A 24376-nucleotide genomic window follows, 5' to 3' on the forward strand; every position below is an offset into this window, starting at 1 on the left:
AGATCATCTAGCTCCAACCCTCCTGCCTTGGGCAGGGACACCTCCCACTAGATCAAGTTGCTCAGAGTCCTGTCCAGCCTGGCCTTAAAAATTTCTCCTTGGAGCCTTCTCCTCTCCAGACTGAACAACCCCAACTCTCTCAGTCTGTCTTCAGAGGAGAAGTGCTCCAGCCCTCTGATCATCCTTGTGACCCTTCTCTGGACATGCTCCAACACATCCATGTCTTTGGATGACTTGGAGTCTTTGGAGACTCCAGAACTGGACACAGCAGGTAGTAGTCCTTCCAGTTGAAAGAAGGTCTGAGATTATTCAGTGCTCTGTCAAAGTGAGTCAAGTATTTCCGGTGAGGGAAGTACCACCACTCCCTGGCAACTCTTCTAGTCTTTAGTTGCACTCCAGAGTATTTTTTTCTTATATTCAGATGTAATTTCATCTGCACAGGTTGCCTTTTCTCTGGGCTGAATAAACCAAATGTCTCCAATCCTGTGATCATCACCGTGGCGTCCTTGCTGGACCCCTCGTTTTTTAACGTCTTGATCTGAGTGGACCAAAACGTAACACAATATTCTAGATGTGCCCTAGCAGCTGCCAACTCAAGTAGAATAATTACACCCTTGATCTGCTGTTCTGTCTTTTGGCTTCTTTGATGTACTGCACCATTTCCTTCAATGCTGCCAGGGCATACTGATGGCTCCAGGTGAGCTTGTTGCCCACCACGACCCCCAGGTCCTTTCAGCAGATCCACAGATCCCACTCTGTACTGGGACTGGGAGTGCTATTCCAGATATAAGGGACAGAGTTAAACCTTTGCTACCTCTTGTCATTCCTTTAATCTTTTTGTTGTTAGATTATCTCCTTTTTGATTTTAACTTCCCTATTTTTCCTTGCTTCCCATTCCACGCATTTTGTAAATGTCCTTAAATTAGCTCCATCTTTGTGGTTCTAAAGGGTAGATCCACACCTTGGTTTTTTATTAGGTTTCAAGAATCTTTAATATCTCAAATTGAATCAGTCTACAAAGAAGCTGGATCAAACTGGGCTTTGGCTAACAGATTTTCTTGAATAGGTCCTCCCCAGTATTTAGTAACTCTAATCCCTAGTTTGTTTTCAGTCTTTTAGCTCTGGCAGCTGACTGTCTCATGGAGGAAGTCTATGATGTAATCCCTTCATAGCAGCAATTTCAATCTCAGAATCTGTATATTTTACATGTCAGACATAGAAAAGGCTGAACTTAAACATTTCTCTGAAAGCAGACTGTATCCCAGACTTGGAACTGGGAGCTAGACTAAGGTAGTAAGTAATGTAATTTCAGAGTAAACTGCATTTATTTCAACTGTTTGGATCAAACAGAGGCACAGTATTTCTGGCCAGGAATATTTTTCTGCCCTTGTCTTAATTAAAATTGAATGAAAGGAAGAATTGTTTCAGTTTTCCACTCAGAGAATGCTGCAATGTAATGTTTAAAGATAAAGTATTTTATTACAGAATCTTTTCTAACAAGTAATATAGCATTTTCCCCTAATAATATAATTTCAAAAAGAAAAGATACATTTTACAGGAGTAGCTGTTAAAGAATTGAAACATAGCTTCTTGTAAACTTTTTGAGCATACAGATGGGCTCCAAGGAGAAGACGATGAGTTGATTTATACATGTATAATCTTTCATGATGAAAAGTCCAACAAAACCTCTTAGATTTTTGGCCCTCCACTGTTGCATACAGGTGTGCCATAATTGTCATACAAAAATATAATGTTGCATACAAAAAAATAACTCCACCATGCCCTGGCATCCATAAGCTCTTCATTTTGCTACCTGTTAACATTTGTGGTTCATGTTAGAGGTTTTCCCACAAGCTACAAGTCAGTAGAACAATGGTTTGCCAACATGTCCACCTTATGTAAAAGACAGTGCTTTTCATTTACCCATCCATTTGAGCTTTGCCAAAAGACTTGAGTCTGTTTTAGAGTCACTAGTGCAAAAGGAGCAGTTCACTTTTATATTAAAAAAATTACTCAAATTACAAAGGTAATTTCTAAATTTGATGATAATTCCCTTTAGTCAGATGAAGAAAACTTACCTGCATCAAAAATTTGAACATGCAACATTTAGTTGACTAGAAGACATGCTCAGATTTAGCAGCTTTCATAATATCTTAATTCAATTAGATTTCCTAAGGTAAAGAGTAGAAGAGAGAGAAAATACAAGAAAATCACTTACTCTAAAAGTGAACTAGGGAACAAGGACTGTGATGAAGCAGACTAGACAGCTGCTATATTCTTACACCTAGGAAACCAGCTGTAGAAGCTCCTAGTGGAGGGGAAAAAAAAAATCACACACCCTTGTAAGTGCAAGTGGGTCTGTTGGCTTTGCACTCTGCAGCCATTCTGTCACATAAAACCTTGCTTAATCAGTCAATTGCAGATGAATTTCATTCTACTTTAAGTAGAATGTGCTACCTTGTAAGTAGCACATCACATGAGATGTTTCCTCCATTTCATGATTACACAAGGGCTAGTGACTATCCCAACTTTATGCAGGGATATCAACCATGATCTCCCAATGGAAGAGCTGTTTCCAGCTCAGGCTGAGGAAGGCAGAGGTAGCTCTGGAGAGTCAGTGTGCATCTGAGAGTCAGTGAAGAGAAGGAAGCATGGCAGCCTCTGCTCACAGTGACTTCAAAGGCTTTTCAAGCTATAATGAGACCACAACTTCATAATCTGCATATTTCATATGTATTTCCAATGTTTGTATTTTTTTCTATGTTTTGGGCTTTTCTTTTTTATCAAGGAAAGGCCCAGCATGGCAGAATGAAAGCAGGATTTGTGATATGAACACTTCTGAATGTGGGAATCACTCATCCTAAAGGGTTTCCATTTACAGAGAAACCTTGAAGAGTGACACATCCCAGTGAGCCCCAAATACTGCGTGTGCACTAGAGAACCAGCAGCATTTCTGCATTCCTAAGAGTGGATGGTGGCTACATCATGACTCCATATTTAAGTTCCACACATGCATCTCGTTTGCCAGTTGTCACTAAATTAAACTTGAACACCTGAACCACAGGAGCCCCACACCTGTCAAACCAGAATGCAACTATGTTCCCAGCAGCCATTAACAGATGCAGTAAACAAGAATTGCCACTCAGCTCCCTTCTTTAAAAAAAATTCCCTTTATTCTTCACAATCTATTTTTCTAATCCTTGAAATTAAAAACAGAGGTATACTCCCTGCACAGCTGCATATATGCATCCTCACTCTTACAGTTTATAGAATATTAAATAAACACTTTCAATATATTAAACAGTAAAAAATTAAAAGCATTTTTGAGGATGGTCATTATTCCTCAAAGCTGAAGGATACTGCCATGTCCAAAATACCTGCTACTCATCCAACAATTAGAGAGCCTCGACTGTTGCCATCCTTATGCAGCAAGTGTTATTTTTGGTTGTGGCATTCCCACTGATTTCCCAAGACAAAGTAGTAAATCTGACTGAAAACAGGACAGTTAAGGGGAGCAGGGTTCTAGACGTGGTATTTAGTTGAAAGGGTAAGTGAAATCCCAGTTGTACCAATGCACACATGAATTTTCACATTTAATTCACTGTGACCTGGTTCACCATAAGCAGTATTAAGCATCTTTTATGTTTATGAAATAATTCATAAGTGACATCCCAGTGGGCTCTAAGGCATTTTCACCCGAAAACTGAGATTTAGAAACTGATAGTCTTGTCAGTTAAAATACTTCAAGTCTGATCTTCCCTTCATTGGACTTTGACAAACTTGGAATATTCCTGACCAAACCAATAGTGAAATAATTCTCTTGAAACACCCATTTCACAGTCAGCTTGAAACAAATGAAATAGCAGTACCATTTAATAAAATTGCCACACAAAATAGATGCCATCGTTGCCACTAGTCAAAAATATTTATAGTAATGTCATGAACAGCTGAGAATTCAGATGAGTAGTTCAGAAACTCAACTGCTACTGAATTCTTTTATATAAAGCTTCATAAAATGGTGCTAAGAAATTCAATAGTTTGCTTCCCAATGCTCTTAACTACAATTCTGTGTGCTTGCAGAAAAAAAAAAAAATGGAAATTACAACTGAAATCGATTTTAGGTTCTGAGAACATGAATAATCCAAATCAAATGCTCTTTTATTTTTCACTGAGTGGCTGATTAACCACAGGTGCTCATAGATTTTCACTATGCTCACTGTTGATATACATAAAGATAGAGCTATGACACTTTTATCAGTTAATAAATACATAATTTGACAGTCTACAACAGAATCTGAAATACTTACAGATGAGCAAGTATTTATCTCATCTCATGATGAAGAGATGTGCTGTCTCTCAAAAGGAGTCTTGCATAAGCTATTTTGTAAGAACTCATACATGGTAAGCATAAAAAAATGCTCTAGGACCCTTGAGGTACAGGGACATAGCCAGAACAATTAGTCCCTTCCTACCCTCTTTTTATTCCTCAGAATCTTGAAATTTTTGAAGAGAAATGTCAGCTAAGTCAGTCTCACTTTCCAGTGGACTTTCAGGATGCAGGGCTAGCGGCTCCGTCTCTTTGGTAAACTCAGGTTCTTCTGTACACTTAGTAGCATGATTTGGATCCACTTCTTTGGCAGCATCTGGACCAGGAACTGACTGTTCTTCACTTGTAGAACTACCCTCTACTAGTTGCACTTCATCTGAACAAATAAGAAATTGCATCATAAGTAAACTGGCACCTCATCTGCAAACAAACATTTTTATTATTGAAAAGTAACAAACACTAAGAAACTTTGCAAAGATTACAAAAGTGATTAATTTAACCATGCTTTAACAAAAAAGAGATGAGAAACTAGAGTTCTACCTAAGTTGGTAGAGAGGCTGGTTAAGAGGAGTGGGGCTGCTTTCTTCCTATCCAACTTGTCCTAACATCTCCAGCAAAAGTCAGAACGACATGAAACTCACGTGATTTTGATTAAATATTTGGATTTTGAAACAGTTAAGTGTAATTCAGAATGCTTTAGTTGTAGAAGCCTTCATAAACCCACCATTAAAGAATAGATTTTAGAAAGTCCACAGCTTTTGTAAATTAAAAGACTAGAATTCCAACAAATGTAGGTATGCTGTTATGTTAAAACAAAGATTTTTCTTTCACCTTCAGCTGTTACAGATTTTAAGACCTATTACTTCTCTTCCTTGTCGTGCAGTTAATGCAGCATTAGTTTTAGCAAGCAAACTACAGATCCTAACCTTTCATTTGCTTTTTTTCTTGTTTCCTTTTTTCTTTGGCAGCTTCTAGTTCTTGTTTCTCATGAATTTCCTTCAGGGTCTTGCAGACTTTTTTGTGGGTAAACCAGTGAATTTTCTGGCAGTTCTGGTCGCAGTACATCACCTGAAAGTTAACAGAGCTATCAATTCATCTTTTAAAAAAACCAACTATATTCTTGCTTTTTTACAGTGTAGCAAGTTAAGCCTCTCTGTGGTATTTTTAAGCAATTTTTTATGTCTTATGGAGTGACTTCAACTTATATAAAACTCAGTATTTTGTAAACTCTTGAGCAAACAGAAAGCCTACACTCTTAATTCCTAAACATACATACCTGCAAATCCAAGTTCTACTCAGAAAACTACATCTCCCAGCAGTAGGTGGCTTACACATTTCCAGTATAGGCACATACATGTCATTCCTTGTAGTCTAGAGGTAAACAGCAAAGCACTCAAAATCCTCAGCACCTCAGTGGCACTTTTCTGTGATTCATTGTAACTATTTATGAGCGCTTACCATTTTACATACTGAGCATCTTTTGTCTGCTCCCTTTCCCCCACAAGTTGTACAGAATTCGGCATCCACAAAACCCACTTGGCCAGTAATAGCTTGTGTAAGTACAGAAAAAGCAGTAGGATCAGAACCCTACAAGGTAAGACAAGAGGTGGTAAAGAGATTAAAACCCAACATTATCATGAAGAGAGACACGCAATAGAAAAAAACAAGAACTCTGAAAGCTTCCAAGCATCCAGCTGCAGTCTCACTGAAGGTGCTGCAACAGCAAGAACACAAAACTAAATCATAGAACTTCAGCTAACATGCACAGCCTAACATTTATATGGCTAGGTAATTTTCTTTTTTTACCTAAGTAAACTTACTCATCATCTGCTATAGAAGGAAGGAAAAAATTATTATTTTTTTACTCTATATTATTATGTACTAATGAACTCAAGTGTTCTTTACACACTGGTCATCCACTTGTAGATCATAAGCAGCAGGTTTGTCCAGATTAGTTCCTGAGCTGGCACACAAAGATATTTTACTTGTCACTGATGTGACTACTGTGTTCTATGTACTCAGATACTGCAAACCAAATAGTCCCAACTCAGAATCTTCAAAACAATGATCTGTGTATTATTATTATGTATTATTTGCAGTATCTTCCCCAGGCAATATAAACAGTAAGATTTAGTATATTTTACTGGCAACCATGTATTATGAATATTCTCTTGGCAATGATGTAAACATTAAAGGAAAAAAATGCCAAGCTTCTCCATCTCTAAGTAGTCCTTTAAACTGTCAGACTAAAGGATATGTATGATCGTAAATACTACGATACTGCTGAGATCTTCAGACTGAATCCAAATTGTGTGTGCCAGAGGTCCAAACAATTAAAAATTTATAGCATGTCCTCCTTCCCAATTCTGCAAAATGGACAGAAATCCAGTGCAACAAACCCATTTTTCTTTGAAGAGAGAAGGCAGAAAAGACTGCAAGCTCTTCTGGAAAAAAAAAAAGAGAAAAAGAAACAAACAAAAAAACCCAAAACCCAAACAAAAATGGGACAGGAAAGGAAAACTTTTGCCATAAAGCAAGTCTTAATGCATCATGATGGCTTATGTTTTCACACTGTGCTTATTTTTCTGCCCTAGACAAACAGTAGGGATCACATTAAGCCTCAGGACTTTTTAGTAGACTGGAGCCACTTAAAATGGAAGCTATTTTTAATTCATCAAGCATGATCCAAAAACATCACAAAATTATACCACTTCCTCAGTGTTAGTGCATGTAACATCTAGCTTTCACAGATCAAAGAGAACATTCTTAAAAAATATTAAATCTTGTGTAAGATTTATTATGAACTGATCAGCACTACTGTAATGAAGACTTGTGCTAGCAAAAGCACATGAGGAAAACTGAAGCTAGATTTTTTTTTATTTGTAATTTTGATTTCCAAATTTGGATAAACATTTTGCTCTATACTGCATCACATTATCTTGCCTCTCCCTGGTGATAAAAGGAGCATCACAGAACGTTTTTTTTTTTAATTTTTCTACCACCATATATTACCAGCTTTTCATGTACGCCATAAATAACAGATGCATTAAATCTAGGAAATTGTTTTATCTTGAATTTAGACATTGTGAAAAAAAAAAAACGCAAAATGAGTTTCATCTGTGGCTGACTCTATAATCTGTAGAACTGAACTGGCAAAGGAAAACTCAACAGAAATCTCAGAGTGGGGAAAGAAAGCCCAAACACAAATCCAAATGTTTCAATTTTCTTTAGAAGATGACATATTTAAGCATTCCTAATGGGAACAAAAAAACCCCACTGAAGTATTTTAGAGTATTCCCCTGCAACAGGTATAGCAGTTTGCCAGAAAGTTCAGGACATCAAAAAACCATTGCTTAACAGAACACATTGCAGAAGCTGAGCAGCAGAAAAATGGCTAAGTTCAAACTGAATTTACTATGCAAGTAGCTTTGATAGTATTTTCTTGATAGGAAAAACTTACTATTTCAACAGGAGCAATACTTCTCACAAGTTGCTGGAGCAATGTAGCTTCACAGTAAGGAAACTTTCGGATACTTTCTCGAATTAACTTTTCTTGATATACAGGGAAACCATCCTTCTCTCTCCCTTTCAAGAGACTAAATTTTTTAAAACCAAAATCAAATAGGAAGTCACACAGTAAATGTTCAAAAACAAATACACAGCATGCTGTCCTCTTTGAATTTACAGAGAAGAATTAAAATTCAATACAATTTGGCAATTTCATATGCTAATGTTTTTAAAATGCAAATAGAATTATTTTTATTGTAATGTACAATCATTAGGAAATATAAAATAACTGAATGTACGCTCTGAAACCACTACTTACTAATTCAACTGCACAGAGAAAAAAAATAACTATCTCCAAGTAGAATAATATCAATATCAGACTGACACAGAAAAAAAAAATATTTTGTGTATTTAAAAATAAGGATTGTAAAAATAAGCACTCCAGAATGCACAATATTTTAAAATATAAAATCTACTTTACTTATGATTAATAATGTGTCATAGTCCTCTCCATTTATCTGCTTGGCTCCTACTTTTTTGTATGGATCACTGATGAATCACTGATTTAAGTATGTGAAAGCTGACTTCATTATTTATAATTTCTGTGTGATATGGTTTCATTATCACACACAAATTTACTGAGGTATATAGGGAAAGTAATCCTTCCAAAACTCAGGGCACTTACTTTGATACTTATGATCATGCAGCTGGTTTTGTAGCTCTGAGTAGATTCTGGAGATATATCTAGGTAACTTAAGAGTTCAAGTCTCATCCTGAGTCAGTGAGATTTGTAGTTCTTTGTTGCTTAAGTGTTTTTGAAAAAAAAATTGTCACCCTCTATCACTGCTGGAGAGCAAATCGGCAAAAAAAATGTTTGGATGATCTGGATCAGACATTGAGAAATTCTTTTTTTCAAGCCTATCATTCTGCTTTTCCTCCACCACATGTTGCTGTCTGCTGCTTCATAGCTGATGTGTGACTGCCAAATTCTAATCAATCGCAGCAGGGAGCTGAAAATCTAGGAATGTTTCTTTTGTACCCCATGAAAAGGCCAATGCCACATCAGTCAGAAAAAAAAAAAAGGAGTCAGTACCACCCTAAAGTGACTGCAGCTAGGATTATTTCCAAATTTACTTGCCATAGCCTTTATCCAAGACAACCCAATCTATTATTACAGTTTTCTTTTCTGTTATCTCTAAAGCTGGTTCATACATACACCTTCAGACCTCTCTGTAGAATTACCTACCTTTTGATAAATCCATCTAATTTATCCTCTCGCTCTTTCAAGAATGTAATACATTTCTGGAAGATGCAACTGATGTAGTGCATTTTCATAGCAAGTACTTCATTCATATCTTTCTGCTTCATACATTTTTCACAAATTAAATCTAGAACCCTGTAACATTTCTGCAGTGCTTCTACTTCGGCCAATAGAGGGTTCTCTTTTACCAATAACACAATCTGTGAAAAAGATTGAAGGAAATGTAATTCAGTTAGGAACTAATATTTTTAGACTTGTGCATTAGCATTACAGGCTATACAGCTCATTGGAGCTAAACTTCAGTGGAGTTTCTAATATTCCCCTTCTTCTGTCTTAACCAGTTTGCCCGTTCTTTTTTCAGTCATTATTTAGTATACTGTAATTCACAGTTCCCATACAAGTAACATTTAAAATTAAGACTTGTGTTAAAAATCATAAGGATTTTTTCAGTATAAGAATCTGAAGTATCAAAAATTATTTCAAAAAAGCAGTTACAAATACTACCATACACTTCCCTAAAAATCTCTTTCCTTTTGAACACCTGAAGTAAGTTGAAGTTGTATGATTTAAGCAGCTTCATGGAATACATCAGCCTCACATAATTTAGGAGCACTTCAGGCAGACCAGTAAAGCACTAACCATTTTAAGAAGCAACTGTAGACTCTGCTCACTACATCAGCTGCCACTGGCACATTACTGTTTTTATGTGCTGTAGATACCTGGTTGGCAACTGTTGACAAGTTCCTGACTTTGAATGGCATGCTCAAGGAACTTGTCTTTGAATTTAAGTGTATTAACTTCTCTGAACTACACAGAAGGAATAAACCAACATTCTTTTCAGCAAATATACTGGGAGGCAAAAATAAATAGCTCCTGCCCGTACTTTCAGAAAAAGCAGCAGCAGATGTTACTATGGTGAACCAGTGCTGAAGGTAGAAAGAGACAGGCATTGAGAGAAGAAGGAGATTTTGTTAAGATAGGAAGGACATTGAACTATGTTTCCACTTCAAGTGGAGCTAGGAAAATAAGAAAGTCAAAAAAGAAAGCTATTGATGATAAAAAAAAAACAAAACAACCCTCCACTTTAATGTGTGAGTTCAAGATTCTGGTGTACATGAACATGGAAATAGCTTCATTTTTAAAACATGTCTAAATGTGGAACCCAATTCATTTTCAGAAGCATCTGAATTACAGGATAATGCTTTTTATCTCAACTGGACTAAATGCTTTCTGACATAGAGAAACTGTTCCCATGTTAGCAAACACCTACAATTTACATATTACTCCACCTTAACAGGATGCATGTTAGTTGTAGTAATAATTTTATGTAGAGGCCCAGCTAATTTTACTGGCAGTTTTGGTTCTTTATCCAAGCCTTGTGGTTTAGTATAGTAGTCCAGCCTTTCACGTGGAAAGAAGTTATTGATGACAGTCACACAGTCATGCTGACCTAAAGGCACAGAACAAAACAATACAACAATAACATGAAAAAATAATCTAAAAAAAGACCTAAACCCAAATGTAATGTAAGCAATACAGGCGAGAATTACTCACACAGGAGCTTAGCATGATCTGCTTTGCTCTGGTAACACACAACTCTTGCCATTCTTTAACATTCAGGCAATGTTGTAACTTACTGACTCCCAGCAGGGAATGACATCTTGAAATTTCATTTTGAGAACTCTGTCCAGTTCCTACATCCTCTTTCCCTGGTAAGTCAAAACTACTAGAATAGGTATTTCTCCCCAGAGTTTCACTATATTAGTATTGCCATACTGATGTTAAATTTCTCAAGAAAGGTTCTCTACATGTGCGTTGACATTTTTAACTTTTCAGACCTGAAACAGACAGTAGTGTATTAACCTAAAGTGGCAGAAGTTACACAACAAAACATGCTTAAAATTAAAATTTACCAAAAAAAAAAAAAAAAAAAAAAAAAGGCCTGAAATTACACCTGCTTCTTGTTTTCTACATCTGACAATATGATGGATTTCTTAGCTAAAGGGAAAGTAAAATTTAGCTTCTCTAGTTCAAGGCCATATTCTTTAAATGGACTGATTTCTCTTGGCACTAATCCTATTAATCAGTAGAGTAAGACACAGCCAACCAAACTCCAACATTTAAAATACTGCTGTTGTTGAAGAGAGTGTTCTAAGCTAATAAAGCACAGTGAAAGACAAATGGCAGGGGAAGAAGTGTCCTAACTTCCCACATACAGACAGATGAATTAATGTTGATTGGACAGAGAATAAAAATTAACAAGAATGAATTTGAATGCTCAAGACTTTTACAGAGCAGCGTATCTCAGTATGCCTCAAAATATTTATTCTCTCTTGGTGACATGTTGCAATTTTAAACAAGAACTCTTAAAAATTATGTCAGAGATAACATTCTCCATTCACTAACAACTCAATTTGGCATCACATTGGAAAAGACTCTGCAAATCCAAAGTAGACTTGATTGATAGGAGTGGACTTCTCTGACATATTAAGCAAAGAGTTAGGGTTTTGCTGGCTGAACCTCAAGCAAGTAATGTCAATATATTCCTCTTTAAAAGACCAGAATGAGATATCATTGAATTTGAAACTGCACTCCCTCCTTAAGGAAGTAAATCCAAATGGTGAGTTAGGCTCTTGAATCCAGAACACTTAATGGACTTGCAATAGGCTTCTCAGACATTTCAAACCAAGTTGCATTGAAATGAAAACACAGGTCCACATTTTCAGTTGTCAGGAAGGTCATCTGGATAGCAATAGCCAAGCCCTTAAAATTACTCCACCTTTTATGGTGATATCTTATCATGTCTTTGCTATAAATGGAGAAAAAGGAGCACTAGAACAAGACATAAAAAGGGTTCAGAAAAAAAAAGACAAGAAAAAGAAACATAACAGAAAAAAGCCTGGCTCCATGTCTTGCCCATGATCACACAGGACAAATGTGTGATCATACTGCAATGACAAATCTTTTATCTTGATCTGGCCAAGTTCAGGTCAGTAAGTACTTACTCAGAACAAGTTCTGTGACTTCTCCCTTTCCCAAACTCAGAGGGAGGACAGGAGGTTACTCAGCCACTAGCATACAGCATGCTCATGGCAAAGCTCAGATGAGAGTTCCTGGCTCCCAGGCTATGTTCCCACACGGGAAGCTCCAACTGTTCACTTTGTACTGTGGAAGCAGAGCCCCACACTTCTGACACCTCAGATGTCACCAGCTTCCTCTCTTACTATTGCAAAAGCAGTGATGCTGCAAAAACTTGCATGCTTGGAGAACAGCAGCAACTATTCTTACAGATGGATAATTTGTGCTTTTATGAAACAGCATGGAAATAGAACACAATTTGACTCTGTTACAGGATGAAATGTAGAAAAAAAAAAAAGCTGAAGAACTGCATCGGTTCAGAATGGTTCATTAAATAGTGTTCCTCTAATAAAAAGCATCAGAATATAATGTTTTAGTTTATGAATTTAGGAACTTAATATAGACTTTCACCTTACCCACAAAAGCAGCCATCTGAGCTGCTGTCCTTCCCACAGAGTTGACAACATCAGTCTCTGCTCCAGCTTCTAACATCATCCAGGTGATTTCTTTGTTTCCTGAATATTGGGGGAAGATACGGGGAATGAGAGAGAACAAACCAGAACTTGTAATTCTTTATATGTTGAAGAAAACCTAGGGGTGAATTTATTTAAGTACAGGAATAACACAGAGGGAAATGAGTGTTCTTAAAGTCATTATTTTGAGAATGGATTATGAGAAAGGTACGGCACTGCCTCTTAATGGTTCCAGAAGGTCAAACCAAGGTAAAAACTAAATTCAGGGAGTGTGTAACTCTGCCCTCCCCAACACACATTCAGCTCCCCATGGAGCTTATGGGAGTCATATGCACAGAACTGCTTTAGAGCTCGGTCCCTCTGGATAGCAGTATAGAAGCAAATTCTACTAATTTAGTTTGACAGTTCAACTACAACATTTTCTATTCTAAGAAGAAAAACAAATCCAGTACTATTATGTAGCAGGAGCATAGAGAAGAGAACAGATTGTTCCTTTCTCTACAGTGGGAACTGGGTGTTCAGACTGGGCTAAATACCAAGGAAAATGAAGCTAAAATTTGATGGGAAGATTAGATGACTTAATTGGTGCCCTTTAGAGGCTAATAAGGACACTTGTCACCACTCATGCTGGTTCTGCTTTCAAAGGTATTCTTACTTTATCAGCTTTTGTGCATGTGTTAAGTAACAGAAAAGTGAATGCAAAAAAAAAGTGGGTGGTGGATGGAAATGAATGCTTCTGATTTAGAAACAAAGGCGTTGCGTCAGTAGTGCTCATGCACCTTCTGCACTCACAGAAAACAGACCTTCAGAAGCATTCAAACAGGATGACAGGTTAGGCTCAGCTGTGAGAAAATGGTAAAAATCCAGCATTTTCCATAAAGCTGCAGTGATTTAACAACCTCTAGAGTTTGTTCCAATCTCTCTGCTGCAGTTCTGATATTGCTCAATGCCGTGAAATACTGAAATTTACCAAGGTTTTAGTAAAAAAGCAATCTGATTTGCCAGCTAAGGCTCGTATACACACATAAGCCTTTCTTTTTTTATACTTAAAATAGAAGAAGGCAGAGTGTAAATTCTACCTGCTTAGAAATCTTACCTCTCTAGAATCTCCTTTTTGGGAAGACCTAAGTGGCCTAGTAAAGAAGATACTAAAAATAACCTCATATTTTCAAATCTAATATATCCCCCAGAAGGAGCGATGTTTTTTTATGTAGTGCCTTTCTCACTCAAGGAAATAACTGTTGTTTCATCAGGGAAAAAGAATAGCAGGAAGAAAACTCTGAACTACCACTTGAGACAGGAGCTATAACCACTCAATAAAAAAAAAAATGTGAGAGGGAAAATTAAGGTGAGAAAACACATTTTCAGAACTTAGTAATTAATTTTTTACAAGTCCATATCTATAGCTGCAAAAATAACATAGGAGAAAGGCAAAATTTCAGAAATACTGGATTGTTTTGACAACTCTCAAATATTACTAAAAGCTACTGATTTGTAGTCCCCAAAAAAGAAAGTTTGGTGCAGCATCTTTTTCAGTATAACACAGTATAATTAAACACTATTTGTCCCACTGTACAAAAAAACTCTCATGGAAGACTGAATTTTGAGATCTGTAACAAACAGGACAAAGTACAGGCAGACTTTATGCCACAAAATGCTGAAGAAAATAAAATTTTATATGAAAAAGATCTCAAGTCTGAACAGTAGCTCTCCTGTCCCACTGTCCTGATGATTCTACTGGTCCTGACCTGGTTCATGCAAAATCTAAATTCACTAAACCTAAATAACAAAAACATGTCAACATTTTTCTTTAAATTATGAATATATGGCAGATTGCAAGTTACCTGAAAGTCCAGCAAACATCAAGGCAGTATATCCATGCTCATGTTCATTGCAGTTAACATCAGCTCCATGTCTCAAGAGCAACCTGCACATGTCTACTTTCCCTTTGTACGCCGCATGCATTAGCGGGGTCATGCCATGCTGACAAATGAAAGAGGAAGAAAACAGCATTCAGAAAAAAGAATTTGTTATTTCTCTTGATCTCCAGCCTGCTGGTAATAGGAAAATTTTAACTTTCATTTACCACCAGTTTGTCATTAAGCTCTTGTATAAGACATTAATGTTAAAGAGAACTAATGCTTCTGCTATAGCAGGAGAAACCTGCTTTATAAAATGTTAGGTTTCTAAGTTGTGGCTTTTCTCCTTGTGTTACATGATAAGCAACAAGAAAATTAGGAGTAGTTTTACCATTAACAAGACCTTTAGTATCTGAAATGCATCTTGCTCCTTTTCAGTCATCATTACTGGTAATTGTGCTACCCTCCTCTCTCCTATTTATCCACCCTTTCTCTAGCGTGCCTGGCATCTTACCACAGCCAGAGCTCTGAAAGCCCTTGTAAAAGCACACAGCTCCAACCATGCTTTCACAACCACACAGTCTCAAACCTTTCCTTATGATAAATTGCACCATTACAAAAAAGATCAGCTTCAGCAAGGCTGGCATCAAGTTTTTATAACACTTGTACTGGTGTTATTTTAAGTGCAAACCTGGCAAACACTAGGGGAAGTTTTCAGAACTATGGTGAATTGCTATTGCAGGCTTTCTCTCTCTCTCAAAGGGCAGGGAGAAGCACATTTCTGTTTGAGAAAATTGCATGACATTCCATTTTTGGAATTTGATACAGTCTTTCCAACATGCTATTTATTCTCACTTAACATCCAGTCAGGATTCATGCTATCAGCCAAGACACAGTAATTGCTCAAGAACATTCTCTAGCACTGAATACAAGGGAGAGTGCTTCAGTTTGTCCCTGAAAGACATAAAAATTGTATTTTCTTCCTTTTATTTTGGCATATTTAGGCTGTGTGCACAAATACCTTTATGTACACCATTACTGTAGATCTGTAAATGCAAGCTAGTGTGATATTCTGAAATCACCTAAATGTCAGTTTCAGCCTTAATATACTAATTTTAACTCATGACAGAATAAAACCCAATAAAATTAGTAATTTTCAAAAACTTCCTGAAGATTAGAAAAACATGAGATGAAGAATCAAGTTTCTAGCAGCTACTATATATAATTTCTCTGTCCAAAACTCCATTCTTTCAAGTTCATTCTCTAGAGCAAAAATTAGTTTTCCCAGTTTCTTGTTTACTTTGTAGGGATGTTACATGAATTACAGAGAGCAAAACTAACACTGCCCATCTTATGTAGGGCTACAAGTATTCCCTGTACAGGTGACTGGCACAATGGAAATAGTTTGCAGTGTCTTTAGACATTGCTACGGAGAAGGAACTATGGAGAAAGTTTTCAACAACACTGTTTCTCAGCCTTTGTTGACCAGAGCAATTGAGGAGGGTGGCTGGGGAACAAGAGCAGGGGAAAATGGTGCAAATTTGACAGAAAAACTCACTATGCTGTGAGCATTCAAACGTTAAAGATGACTGTGTAAGAACACAAATTAATGTGTATATATATGTGGATAACCTGCTGGTAATTTGCTGCTGAAATATCCCCATAGACTTGTCTTACTAAAGAGAATAGAGGAATCCATGTGCTTCCAACAGTGTTTTACATCTCCTGCTCACTCCACCCTTCTTCCTCCTCAGCTGTGAAAACTTGGCCAAATTGCAGCATCCATGGACTGGATTACACTGGAGTGGCTCCCTCAGGAGACAGTGGGGTACAGCACAACTGTGCATGGGGGAAACCTAACTACCTCACTAGTGGTGAGATCAGAGGTGAAAGGGAGAAAAGGGGAAAACTGTAATAACCTGAGCTGAAAAATTGCTGTAGACACCTGTATGCTGACACTGTTAAAGCATCCACCTCTCCCCTTCCCAGCACATTTTATAATGAAGAACCCAGCCTGACATTAACATGCAGAGAGTGCCTAATTTTATTGCTCAAATTCAGGCAACTATAGCAGTTCTATTCATCCATAAAATTACAAAATAAACACTAAGACTAGAGACTTGACTTTTTCTTTTTGGCCGATATTTGGAAAGTTCCTGAAATGGAAACAAATGATGCAAGAAGAGCTGGCATCAGAAGAACACAGAAATACCAGTCAAGGAATGCCTTCAAGATAAACTCTCCTAAATAAAATAGAAGAGCACTATTAAAATCAGACCCATTCTTTAAGACTAGTTCAGGTAGATATTTGAAACTGGATTGCAAAAATGTCTCCAACTTTTAACAGAAATAGTACTGAATGCTGCTAGTCTAGAAACACGCTACTTGAATTTTCACTTGATTTAAGTCCTTAAATCTTTTGAATGAGATTCCTCTTACCTACCTGAACATACTGCAAGCAGGATTTGGAAGGTAGTCAACATATACAAGTACAAATCATTTTAGCTATATCCAAGTATGATCTAATTAGAATATGAAATATTGTTTATGTGTAGATATGTCTATCATAGCTATAATTCTCCTTTACAGTCATCCTGCTAAGCTGCTGGTTTCACATATGCAATACATTAGAATTCTCTGATGATCTTTCTGTTCATCTGCAGTGAAGTTAAACTCTACATGAGTCAGTGACCTGAGCTGAAACCAGATAATTCTTAATAGCTGTTGAATTTTCTTTGATTTGCCTATTTTTAAATACTATGTAAAAAAAAAAACTATCAAAGACAGAACTTTCTCTTCAATAAAGGCCAAGGATCTGGGCATTTTCTGCTAGCATAAGAAGTTCACACTACAAAAGAGAGATCAACTGGATCACAGGGATAGTTCAACCCATTCACTGAGCATAATTACTAGGACTAAAGCTACACGTATCTCATACACTAATAAGCAGGCTGCTGCTGTAATTCCCAGAAAACATTCAGTTCTGCCATTAGCACACAGAAGTTGACCACTTCCAAAAGATGCACTATATTACAAAGTGAACTGCGGAATTAGAGGAAAAAAGTAATGCTGCTAATGCCAAATGATAGTTCCTTATATAAAATTAATATGAATTAAATTATTTTAAATATAGATTGTAGTGCTATGCTGCTCCTTTGCAATCTTAACTACCACCATGACTGAAGGGAACTTCCACAACTAAAAAAACCATGTGCTTCCTCTAGAATGCCTTTCCATACTAATCTGAAGTATCTAACTCCACCCATTTTCAGGGTGTGGCTAAAAGTCAGCAAACTGCCAACATGAAGTCAAGACACTATTTACAACCTCTGTACTCCCAGGAAAAAGCAAATCACTTTCTTCCATACCACACATCCAAATTAGCAGCCACTTCTAAAATAGGACTATAGAGGACTCAGCAGTGTGCATTTAAATGAAATATATTTATGTTTATTTAGCATCCATTTCCACTGCTCATCCATTTGTCCCTATATTTTGGGACACCTTGATTTAAATGCCCCTAAAGATTTAAAGTTGCCAGAGTCAGGTTGTTGAAGACAAGCTTTGTGGAGGAGCTTTCTTTGTCTTCATAAAGATAGTGATGTAAGCCTAAATACCATTCCTTTATTTAAATCAACAAAGAAACAAACAACAAAATAATTTGATTTGGTCAGAAAAGATGCTGGGGAAAAAACAGGATTGTATCTCCCAGGTATCTACAAACTTCTGAAAGCTGGGCATCATCTGTGAAACTTATTTGCATAAAGGGGTCTTTGATTTCAAGTGATCTATGCTCCCAGTAGAGCACTGCAGACAGGAGGAGGTGTGTGGCAATGGAGTCTTGGTACACAGACAGCAAAAGCAAAGGAGACTTAGGGGAGCAATATTTTTTTTTTTTTTTTTAATGTAACAACAGAAGCAATGCTGAAACTCTGCATCCAGCTATTGCCTACATTTTTGAAGGAAGAAGCTGAAACAGCTGGAATGTATTTGGAAAAGATCCATGATTATAGTTCAATTACTGAAGTGACACAACTTCTGGCAGGATAATTAAAAAGTCAATGCATTTGGAAGATGTTAAACCATTATTTGGTTCTTGTGTAAGTCCTGGAGAAAGACTGCTGATGATTGTCAGTAGTTTTCAATCTAGAGGAAAGCAGATCTAGGAAATTACAATACATCAAACCAAAAATAAAAGGGACACCTTATGTGTTTATTTATTAAAATTGGGGAGTGCAATATGTAATGGCCTGCTTCTGGGTGCTGTGGATTCTCTAGGCTGTGAACATTATTAAATTCTGCATGTTTGCTGTACCACAAGGAGAAGAGAACAACATTAAACCCATGCTCATTCTCTAGATCTCATGTAAAAAGGTCTTATAAGGAAGGAAATGAGATCTTTGTTCCCAAGTGAATTATGCTCCCATTTCAATAGCTAAGCATTCAATTTTCAGGGCTCTGTTTCCTCATTTACTAACATTAATAAAATAATTAACAGTAGTAATATAAATAATAATGTTAATTTCAGGACAAACATAAGAAAATAAGACCCAATACATTCAGAGTGGTCTCCAACTATGGCAACATGGAGGAACAGTTGAAACTAGTGGATAACTAGTGTTTTACACACTATTTATATATAGATATGGTTTATAACAGAAAAACTGTAAAAGTCAATGTGAGAAGACTGATGGATTAAGAATCCTAAATTCGAGCCCTTTGGAGCTCTTATACATCACTAGATACCAGTCTGGGGGATAAAAAGGAGACTGGAAGAAGTACATTGCCTTGAGTGTATTCAGTCAGATGTGAGCATTAGGCAAGTCCTGTTAATAACATTTCTTCTTTAACAATATCTAGAGGCATAGCTGAGTTATGGTTACTATTAATAAACCATATTCTCTCAACAGTATTGCTGTATTTTGTGCTAATACTGCATCAAGGGTGCAGTTTTTCAGCACTAGCTCAGCAACTACCCTAAAGGATTTTAAAGTCCACACAATAAAGCCCACTTACAAATATACTTATATTGTATTATATTGTACATTGGGTTTCTAGAGTTTACAGGAAGGTTCAGAAACTTGTTGAAACACACACACAAGAAATCAAGGTTTAAATATTTAACTGTATTGCAAAACAATCAGAAAAATGGATGTTGGCAGCACAAAAAAAAAGATGAACAATATTCCAGGAACATTAAGGGATAGCTTTCCTTCACTCAGCATTCACAAGACCACACCTACAATATCCCGTTGACCTTTGGGCCTTCCAATACAACAAAGACATGAATAAACTGCTGCAATTTCAGCACCAAGACTACCACCAAGATGTGCTCAAAGAGTGAAAACTTGGGCAGTCAAGAGAGGCTGCAGGAACTGGGATTGTTCAGACTAGAGATGAAATGCCTTTCATGGGACCCTGTCAGCACCTACATGAAGATCATTGATAAAACAGAGCCAAACTCTTCAGTTATAGTGGCAGGAGAGCAATAGGCAATGAACATAAGTTGAAATAAAGGTTCAGATATAAGGAAAAACATTTTCACTGTAAGAACAGTAAATACATGAACAAGTTGTCCAGAAAGACTGTACAGTCTCCACCCCTGGAGGCTTAGAAGGCCAGACAGGTTAAAGCTCATCTGACCTTGGAGCAGAACCTTCTTTGAGTGGGAGGCTGAACTAGAGACTTTCTAGTTGTGAAGTTGGAAAAAACTGCAATTGACATATAAATTGATAAATTAAAGACTGATCCAACATGCATGCTGGGCAATTAGTTTTTTTTCTATGTTACATTTCATATTGATGTTGCATGCTTTAAAAAACATAAAAAGAAGAGGAAACAGGAACACCATACAAGGTTCCTTTCTTCAATAACTTTCTCACATCTTCAGGTAGCACTTAAGGATTTTATCTTCTGTATGTCTATCACATCTGTGTCTGCAAAAGACTGTATTTTCTACTTTGACCTAGCTGTTCACCCATAGAGTACATTTATGGTTCTGCAGAGATAAGGCTTTGGGTTATGAGATGCAAATGTGAGATGGGACAGGTATTCTTTATCCCTGCTGTCTGCAGCTACCTAAACTGAGGGACTACAATTTGGTAGAGGTGACAAGAAGTCAGGAAGCACCCCCGTGTGTTTTGCTGCAGTGTCACCTTACTGACACCAAAGCTCATGTTGGAACTTGAGGAAAAACAAGAGTGTAGTACTAGTAGAGTACTCTAGAGTACCAAAGTAGTATTACTCTTTAAACTTTCTTTAAAAAGAGTTTATTATTCAGCTGCAGGCTAGAAATATCTTCAGAATAATTCTAATTTCCAGAAATCTGTATAGCAATATTATTTAACAATAAGAACGCCTTCAGGCCTAGTATTTTCCTCACTAAACCCAGCATAATGTTTTTTTTACAATTTCTCTGTACCTCATCCAAGCAATTGACACGGACATTCTTGCTGCCCAGTAGCCTTCCAGCCTCCTCGGTGTTTCCTTTAATTAAAAAAGGACAAAGAGAGAGAAAAGGGGAGTGAGAAACAGAACAAATTGAGAACCAAGAGGTAAAAGTTCAGTTCCATTCTTGATTAGAATCAAAATATTTTCAGATTAGCCACCTGGAATATAGATTAACTATCAATAAATCAATCACACCTAGTGAAGAGGCCTAGGAATGAACAATATTCTTTTCTAGAAGCTAGAAGTCAAGAAACCACAACATCAAAGAGCAGTCTGAGATCAAGAACTAAAAGTATACATCCATTTTTTGTAAAGCAACTGATCTACAGACACATAAGAATAGGACACTAATATATTTATAAACTGTACGTATGTATGTATAAACCTTTTTGAAAAATCACACATCTAAGATTAGAGTAAATTCTCATAAAAGAAGACTGCCCTGTTACAAAGACTTTTCTAGTCATAAAGAAACAGGTTTGGTATTTACCCACATCTCCTTTCCTGTTTAAACCTGAGTATTTCCACACTCCACCTCACAGGTCCAGAGAAGTGGAAAGAATTTAGTGATAAAGAATAAAAGTGGAAAGGAAAAGGACCAAGGTAACTTGATCACTAACATTTCTAAAAATTGCCAAATGCATAAGTAGGCTGAAGTGTGAAAAAAAATATGTGCAAGGAAATATAGGCCATAACTTTTATTTTTTTCAATTTGTCACAAGAATTCTAACAGTTAAGCCAAGAGATCCACGAATATGATTTAAAGCCCTCTCAAGTCCTTTTCATGACTGTCAATGTAACTTCAACAGGCATTCAAACTAACAGAAATGAAAGAATAATCATAGATACTAAATTTCAGGAATTAAATTTATTTCAAGTGAACAGAAACTTCTGATCATTAATTCAATCAAACAAAACTCTGCCAACCACAGAGATATGCTGAATAAAATATGCCTTCCATCCCTCACTTTCATGACAGGCTTTATGCTTATCCTCACTGTATCACAGGGAGGTGCTCTTCCTGCAAGTTTTCAGCAAAGCAGCTCTTGCAACTTAAATTTTGGCTAATTAAAAATATTCACAAATACTAGAAATAATTTATTTCCATTAAGCTTTTGGCATGATTTTACTATATTAAACGTGTTTCCTTTTTTTTTAATTAATTGTTTTAGGAAAGAAAGCCAGTCACCTGGGTCATCTCACACCTTTAATGAGGACCCAGTAAAATACACTTACAACAGTCGGGGCACTTTCAACTATTTTACTTCCCTAAATATATTTATTTTGTTTAAACACATAAGAGCTTCTTAGGAGCTGGAGTAGTTTTAGAAAGAACATCCAATCAAAAAAGCAAACATCAGAAACAGCAAGTCTTCAAGTGGTGATCTAAAAGTAAATTTTAATGCAAGTAAAGGAAATTAATGTTGTATTTACAAGTTCAGAGTTCTACATAATAAAACACTGAAAGATTTCCAAACAAGACACTAATATGACAGAAGACAGACACCTGGCATTGGCTAGAGCTTAAAGTTGGGAGTCAGGCTGTTAGTGTGTGGTAGGATGGTAAGAGACAAGAAGCAGCAGTTGAAAGAAAAAGAAGCTTCAGACTGGACATAAGGGAAAAGATTTTCACTATGAGCACAGTAAGGCAGCAGAAAAGGTCGCACAGAGACATGACGCAGTCTCCATCCTTGGAAGTTTTCAAGGCCTGATTGGATGAATTCCAGAGCAACCTCTTTTGACCTCACAGCTGACCTGTTTTGAGCAGGAGGTTGGCCTAAAGACCTTCTGAGGTCCCTTCCAACCTGAATTATCCCATGACTCTAATCATAAGCATTAGTTAAGTTACACAGAAGCATCTGCAAGAGAAAGGCCTGAAATTCTGATTAAAGTGAGTCAATCAAACCGATTCTGAGCCTCAATAAATCCATTACTGACTGTCCTATGCTTGTGTCTCTGATAGAGGAAGATCTTAACATCATGAAGAGCAAAGCCCCAAAATGATAAATACCATATCTTATGGATTCAGATTACCTCCAAAGCTACATATGGAAGTGCATGGAGCACATTGCATGTTTTTAGTTTACCTCCAACTAACAAACATCACTCAAAATACCGTTTGGAGTATAACTATTTAGAAAGGGCTGTGAAATTCATGCTGCTGGACCATGAAACCCAACTGTTACAGCAAGCATGACAGAAAGCCCCCAAGCAATAAGCATATGCACTGCATAACCTGGTTGAAACTGAAACACATAAAATGCAAAATAAAACAGTTTACGGAATATGAGATGCTCGATACCCTGAACAAGCTCAAGTGTTGTTAATTTAAGAACACCCCATCTGTAAAGACAGCCAGATCTAGCACTGAAGAAAATCTGTAACAGGTTAAGGAGCTGCATTATACCCAAGAAAACATATATTAATTTTTTTGCGCATATTAAGTCAGTAGATAAATATCAATGTACATAATATAAAGACACACAATAAAGATGTAAGCTTTTTTTGGCCGAGTCATACCCTCGCAGCTGGGCTTCCCCAGCCCCAACACCATCGCGCAGGGATCCCCTTAAGGCCTGACAAGCAGCCCCCTTACGCTCCCCGGCTGACACAGGGCTGTCCCACCTACGGGCAGTGCGAAAGAGAAAGGCGCTCTCACTGCCTGGGGCGCAGCCATTTCCCCTTCGGGAGAAGGGGGCCGGGGCCCGAAGCCGAGCCTGGTGGGCAGGCCGGCCCGTGGCACGGACCCCGAGAAGGGCGGCAGCTCGGCCAGTAACGGCTGCGGCGCTGCCAGCAACGGCCGCGGCGCCCCACCGAGGGGCCGGGGCCTGTCTGCTGCCCCCGGAGACTGTGACAGCAAACAGCGGGGGAAAGGGACCCGTCCGGGCTCTATCTACTAGGCCCGCCGGAGCTGCGACAAGGCCCAGCCCACAGCAGCAGAACAGGGCACAGCGCCGTGTAGCCTTCGCCGAGTTAGGCGGCGGCGGCAGCCTCGCCAGCCCGCGACGAGGAGGTAAAGGCGCCAGGGCCAAGCCCGCCGGGGCGGCACTACCGTCCACTGCCGCGGAGGGGCGAGAGCCGGACCAGGCTCACCTGTGGCGATCACTCCCAATAAGTCCTTCTCCTCCGCACTCAGGTCACCTCTCTTGGGGGGAGCCATACCGCCTGCCACAGACGCTAAGCCGGAGTCGGGACGGTGCCGCCTGGCGAGGCGAGCTCACCCCGGCCGCGGCGCCAGCCCAGAGGCGGCAGCACCCCCAAACCACCCCTTCCCTATGACCAGCCCGGCGGTGCCCGCCTCCACCCCGCTTCTCATGGCGACTTCCTCCTTCAGCTCCGCCTCACGAAGGGCCGGCCGCGGGGTAAACCATTATCATTGCCGCGTGGGGGAAATTTAATGCCAGCTCTTGTCTTCCGCCGC

The 24376-nt window shown here is 38.0% G+C and overlaps 2 protein-coding genes across 2 annotated transcripts in view; one reads left to right on the top strand and one right to left on the bottom strand.

Moving 5' to 3' along the window:
- Positions 1 to 1454: 1454 nt before the first annotated feature.
- Positions 1455 to 24292, bottom strand: ANKMY2 (ankyrin repeat and MYND domain containing 2). The gene is made up of 10 exons (XM_071735373.1): positions 24049 to 24292; positions 20927 to 20991; positions 14491 to 14629; positions 12590 to 12688; positions 10385 to 10545; positions 9081 to 9295; positions 7788 to 7923; positions 5786 to 5914; positions 5254 to 5395; positions 1455 to 4703 (listed from the first exon to the last, which is right to left on the bottom strand). The coding sequence occupies exons 1-10, from the start codon at positions 24113 to 24115 to the stop codon at positions 4480 to 4482; spliced, it is 1377 nt and encodes a 458-aa protein (XP_071591474.1). The 5' UTR covers positions 24116 to 24292; the 3' UTR covers positions 1455 to 4479.
- The window catches only part of BZW2 (basic leucine zipper and W2 domains 2), a 55134-nt gene continuing 54603 nt past the window's right edge, over positions 23846 to 24376 (top strand). The window contains exon 1 of the mRNA XM_071735376.1: positions 23846 to 23968. The gene's annotated coding sequence lies outside the window, so the exon portion shown is untranslated. The remainder of the gene's footprint in view (positions 23969 to 24376) is intronic.

This window comes from Heliangelus exortis, chromosome 2, assembly GCF_036169615.1.
Source record: "Heliangelus exortis chromosome 2, bHelExo1.hap1, whole genome shotgun sequence".
NCBI classification, from domain to species: Eukaryota; Metazoa; Chordata; class Aves; order Apodiformes; family Trochilidae; genus Heliangelus; species Heliangelus exortis.

Coding starts and splice junctions, on each gene's coding strand:
- ANKMY2 (XM_071735373.1), bottom strand. CDS start 24,115: ATGGCTCCCCCCAAGAGAGGTGACCTGAGTGCGGAGGAGAAGGACTTA. Junction 5,396..5,785: donor GATGCTCAGTATGTAAAATG/GTAAGCGCTCAT, acceptor GTTAACTTTCAG/GTGATGTACTGCGACCAGAA. Junction 4,704..5,253: donor AGAAAAAAAGCAAATGAAAG/GTTAGGATCTGT, acceptor TTATTTGTTCAG/ATGAAGTGCAACTAGTAGAG.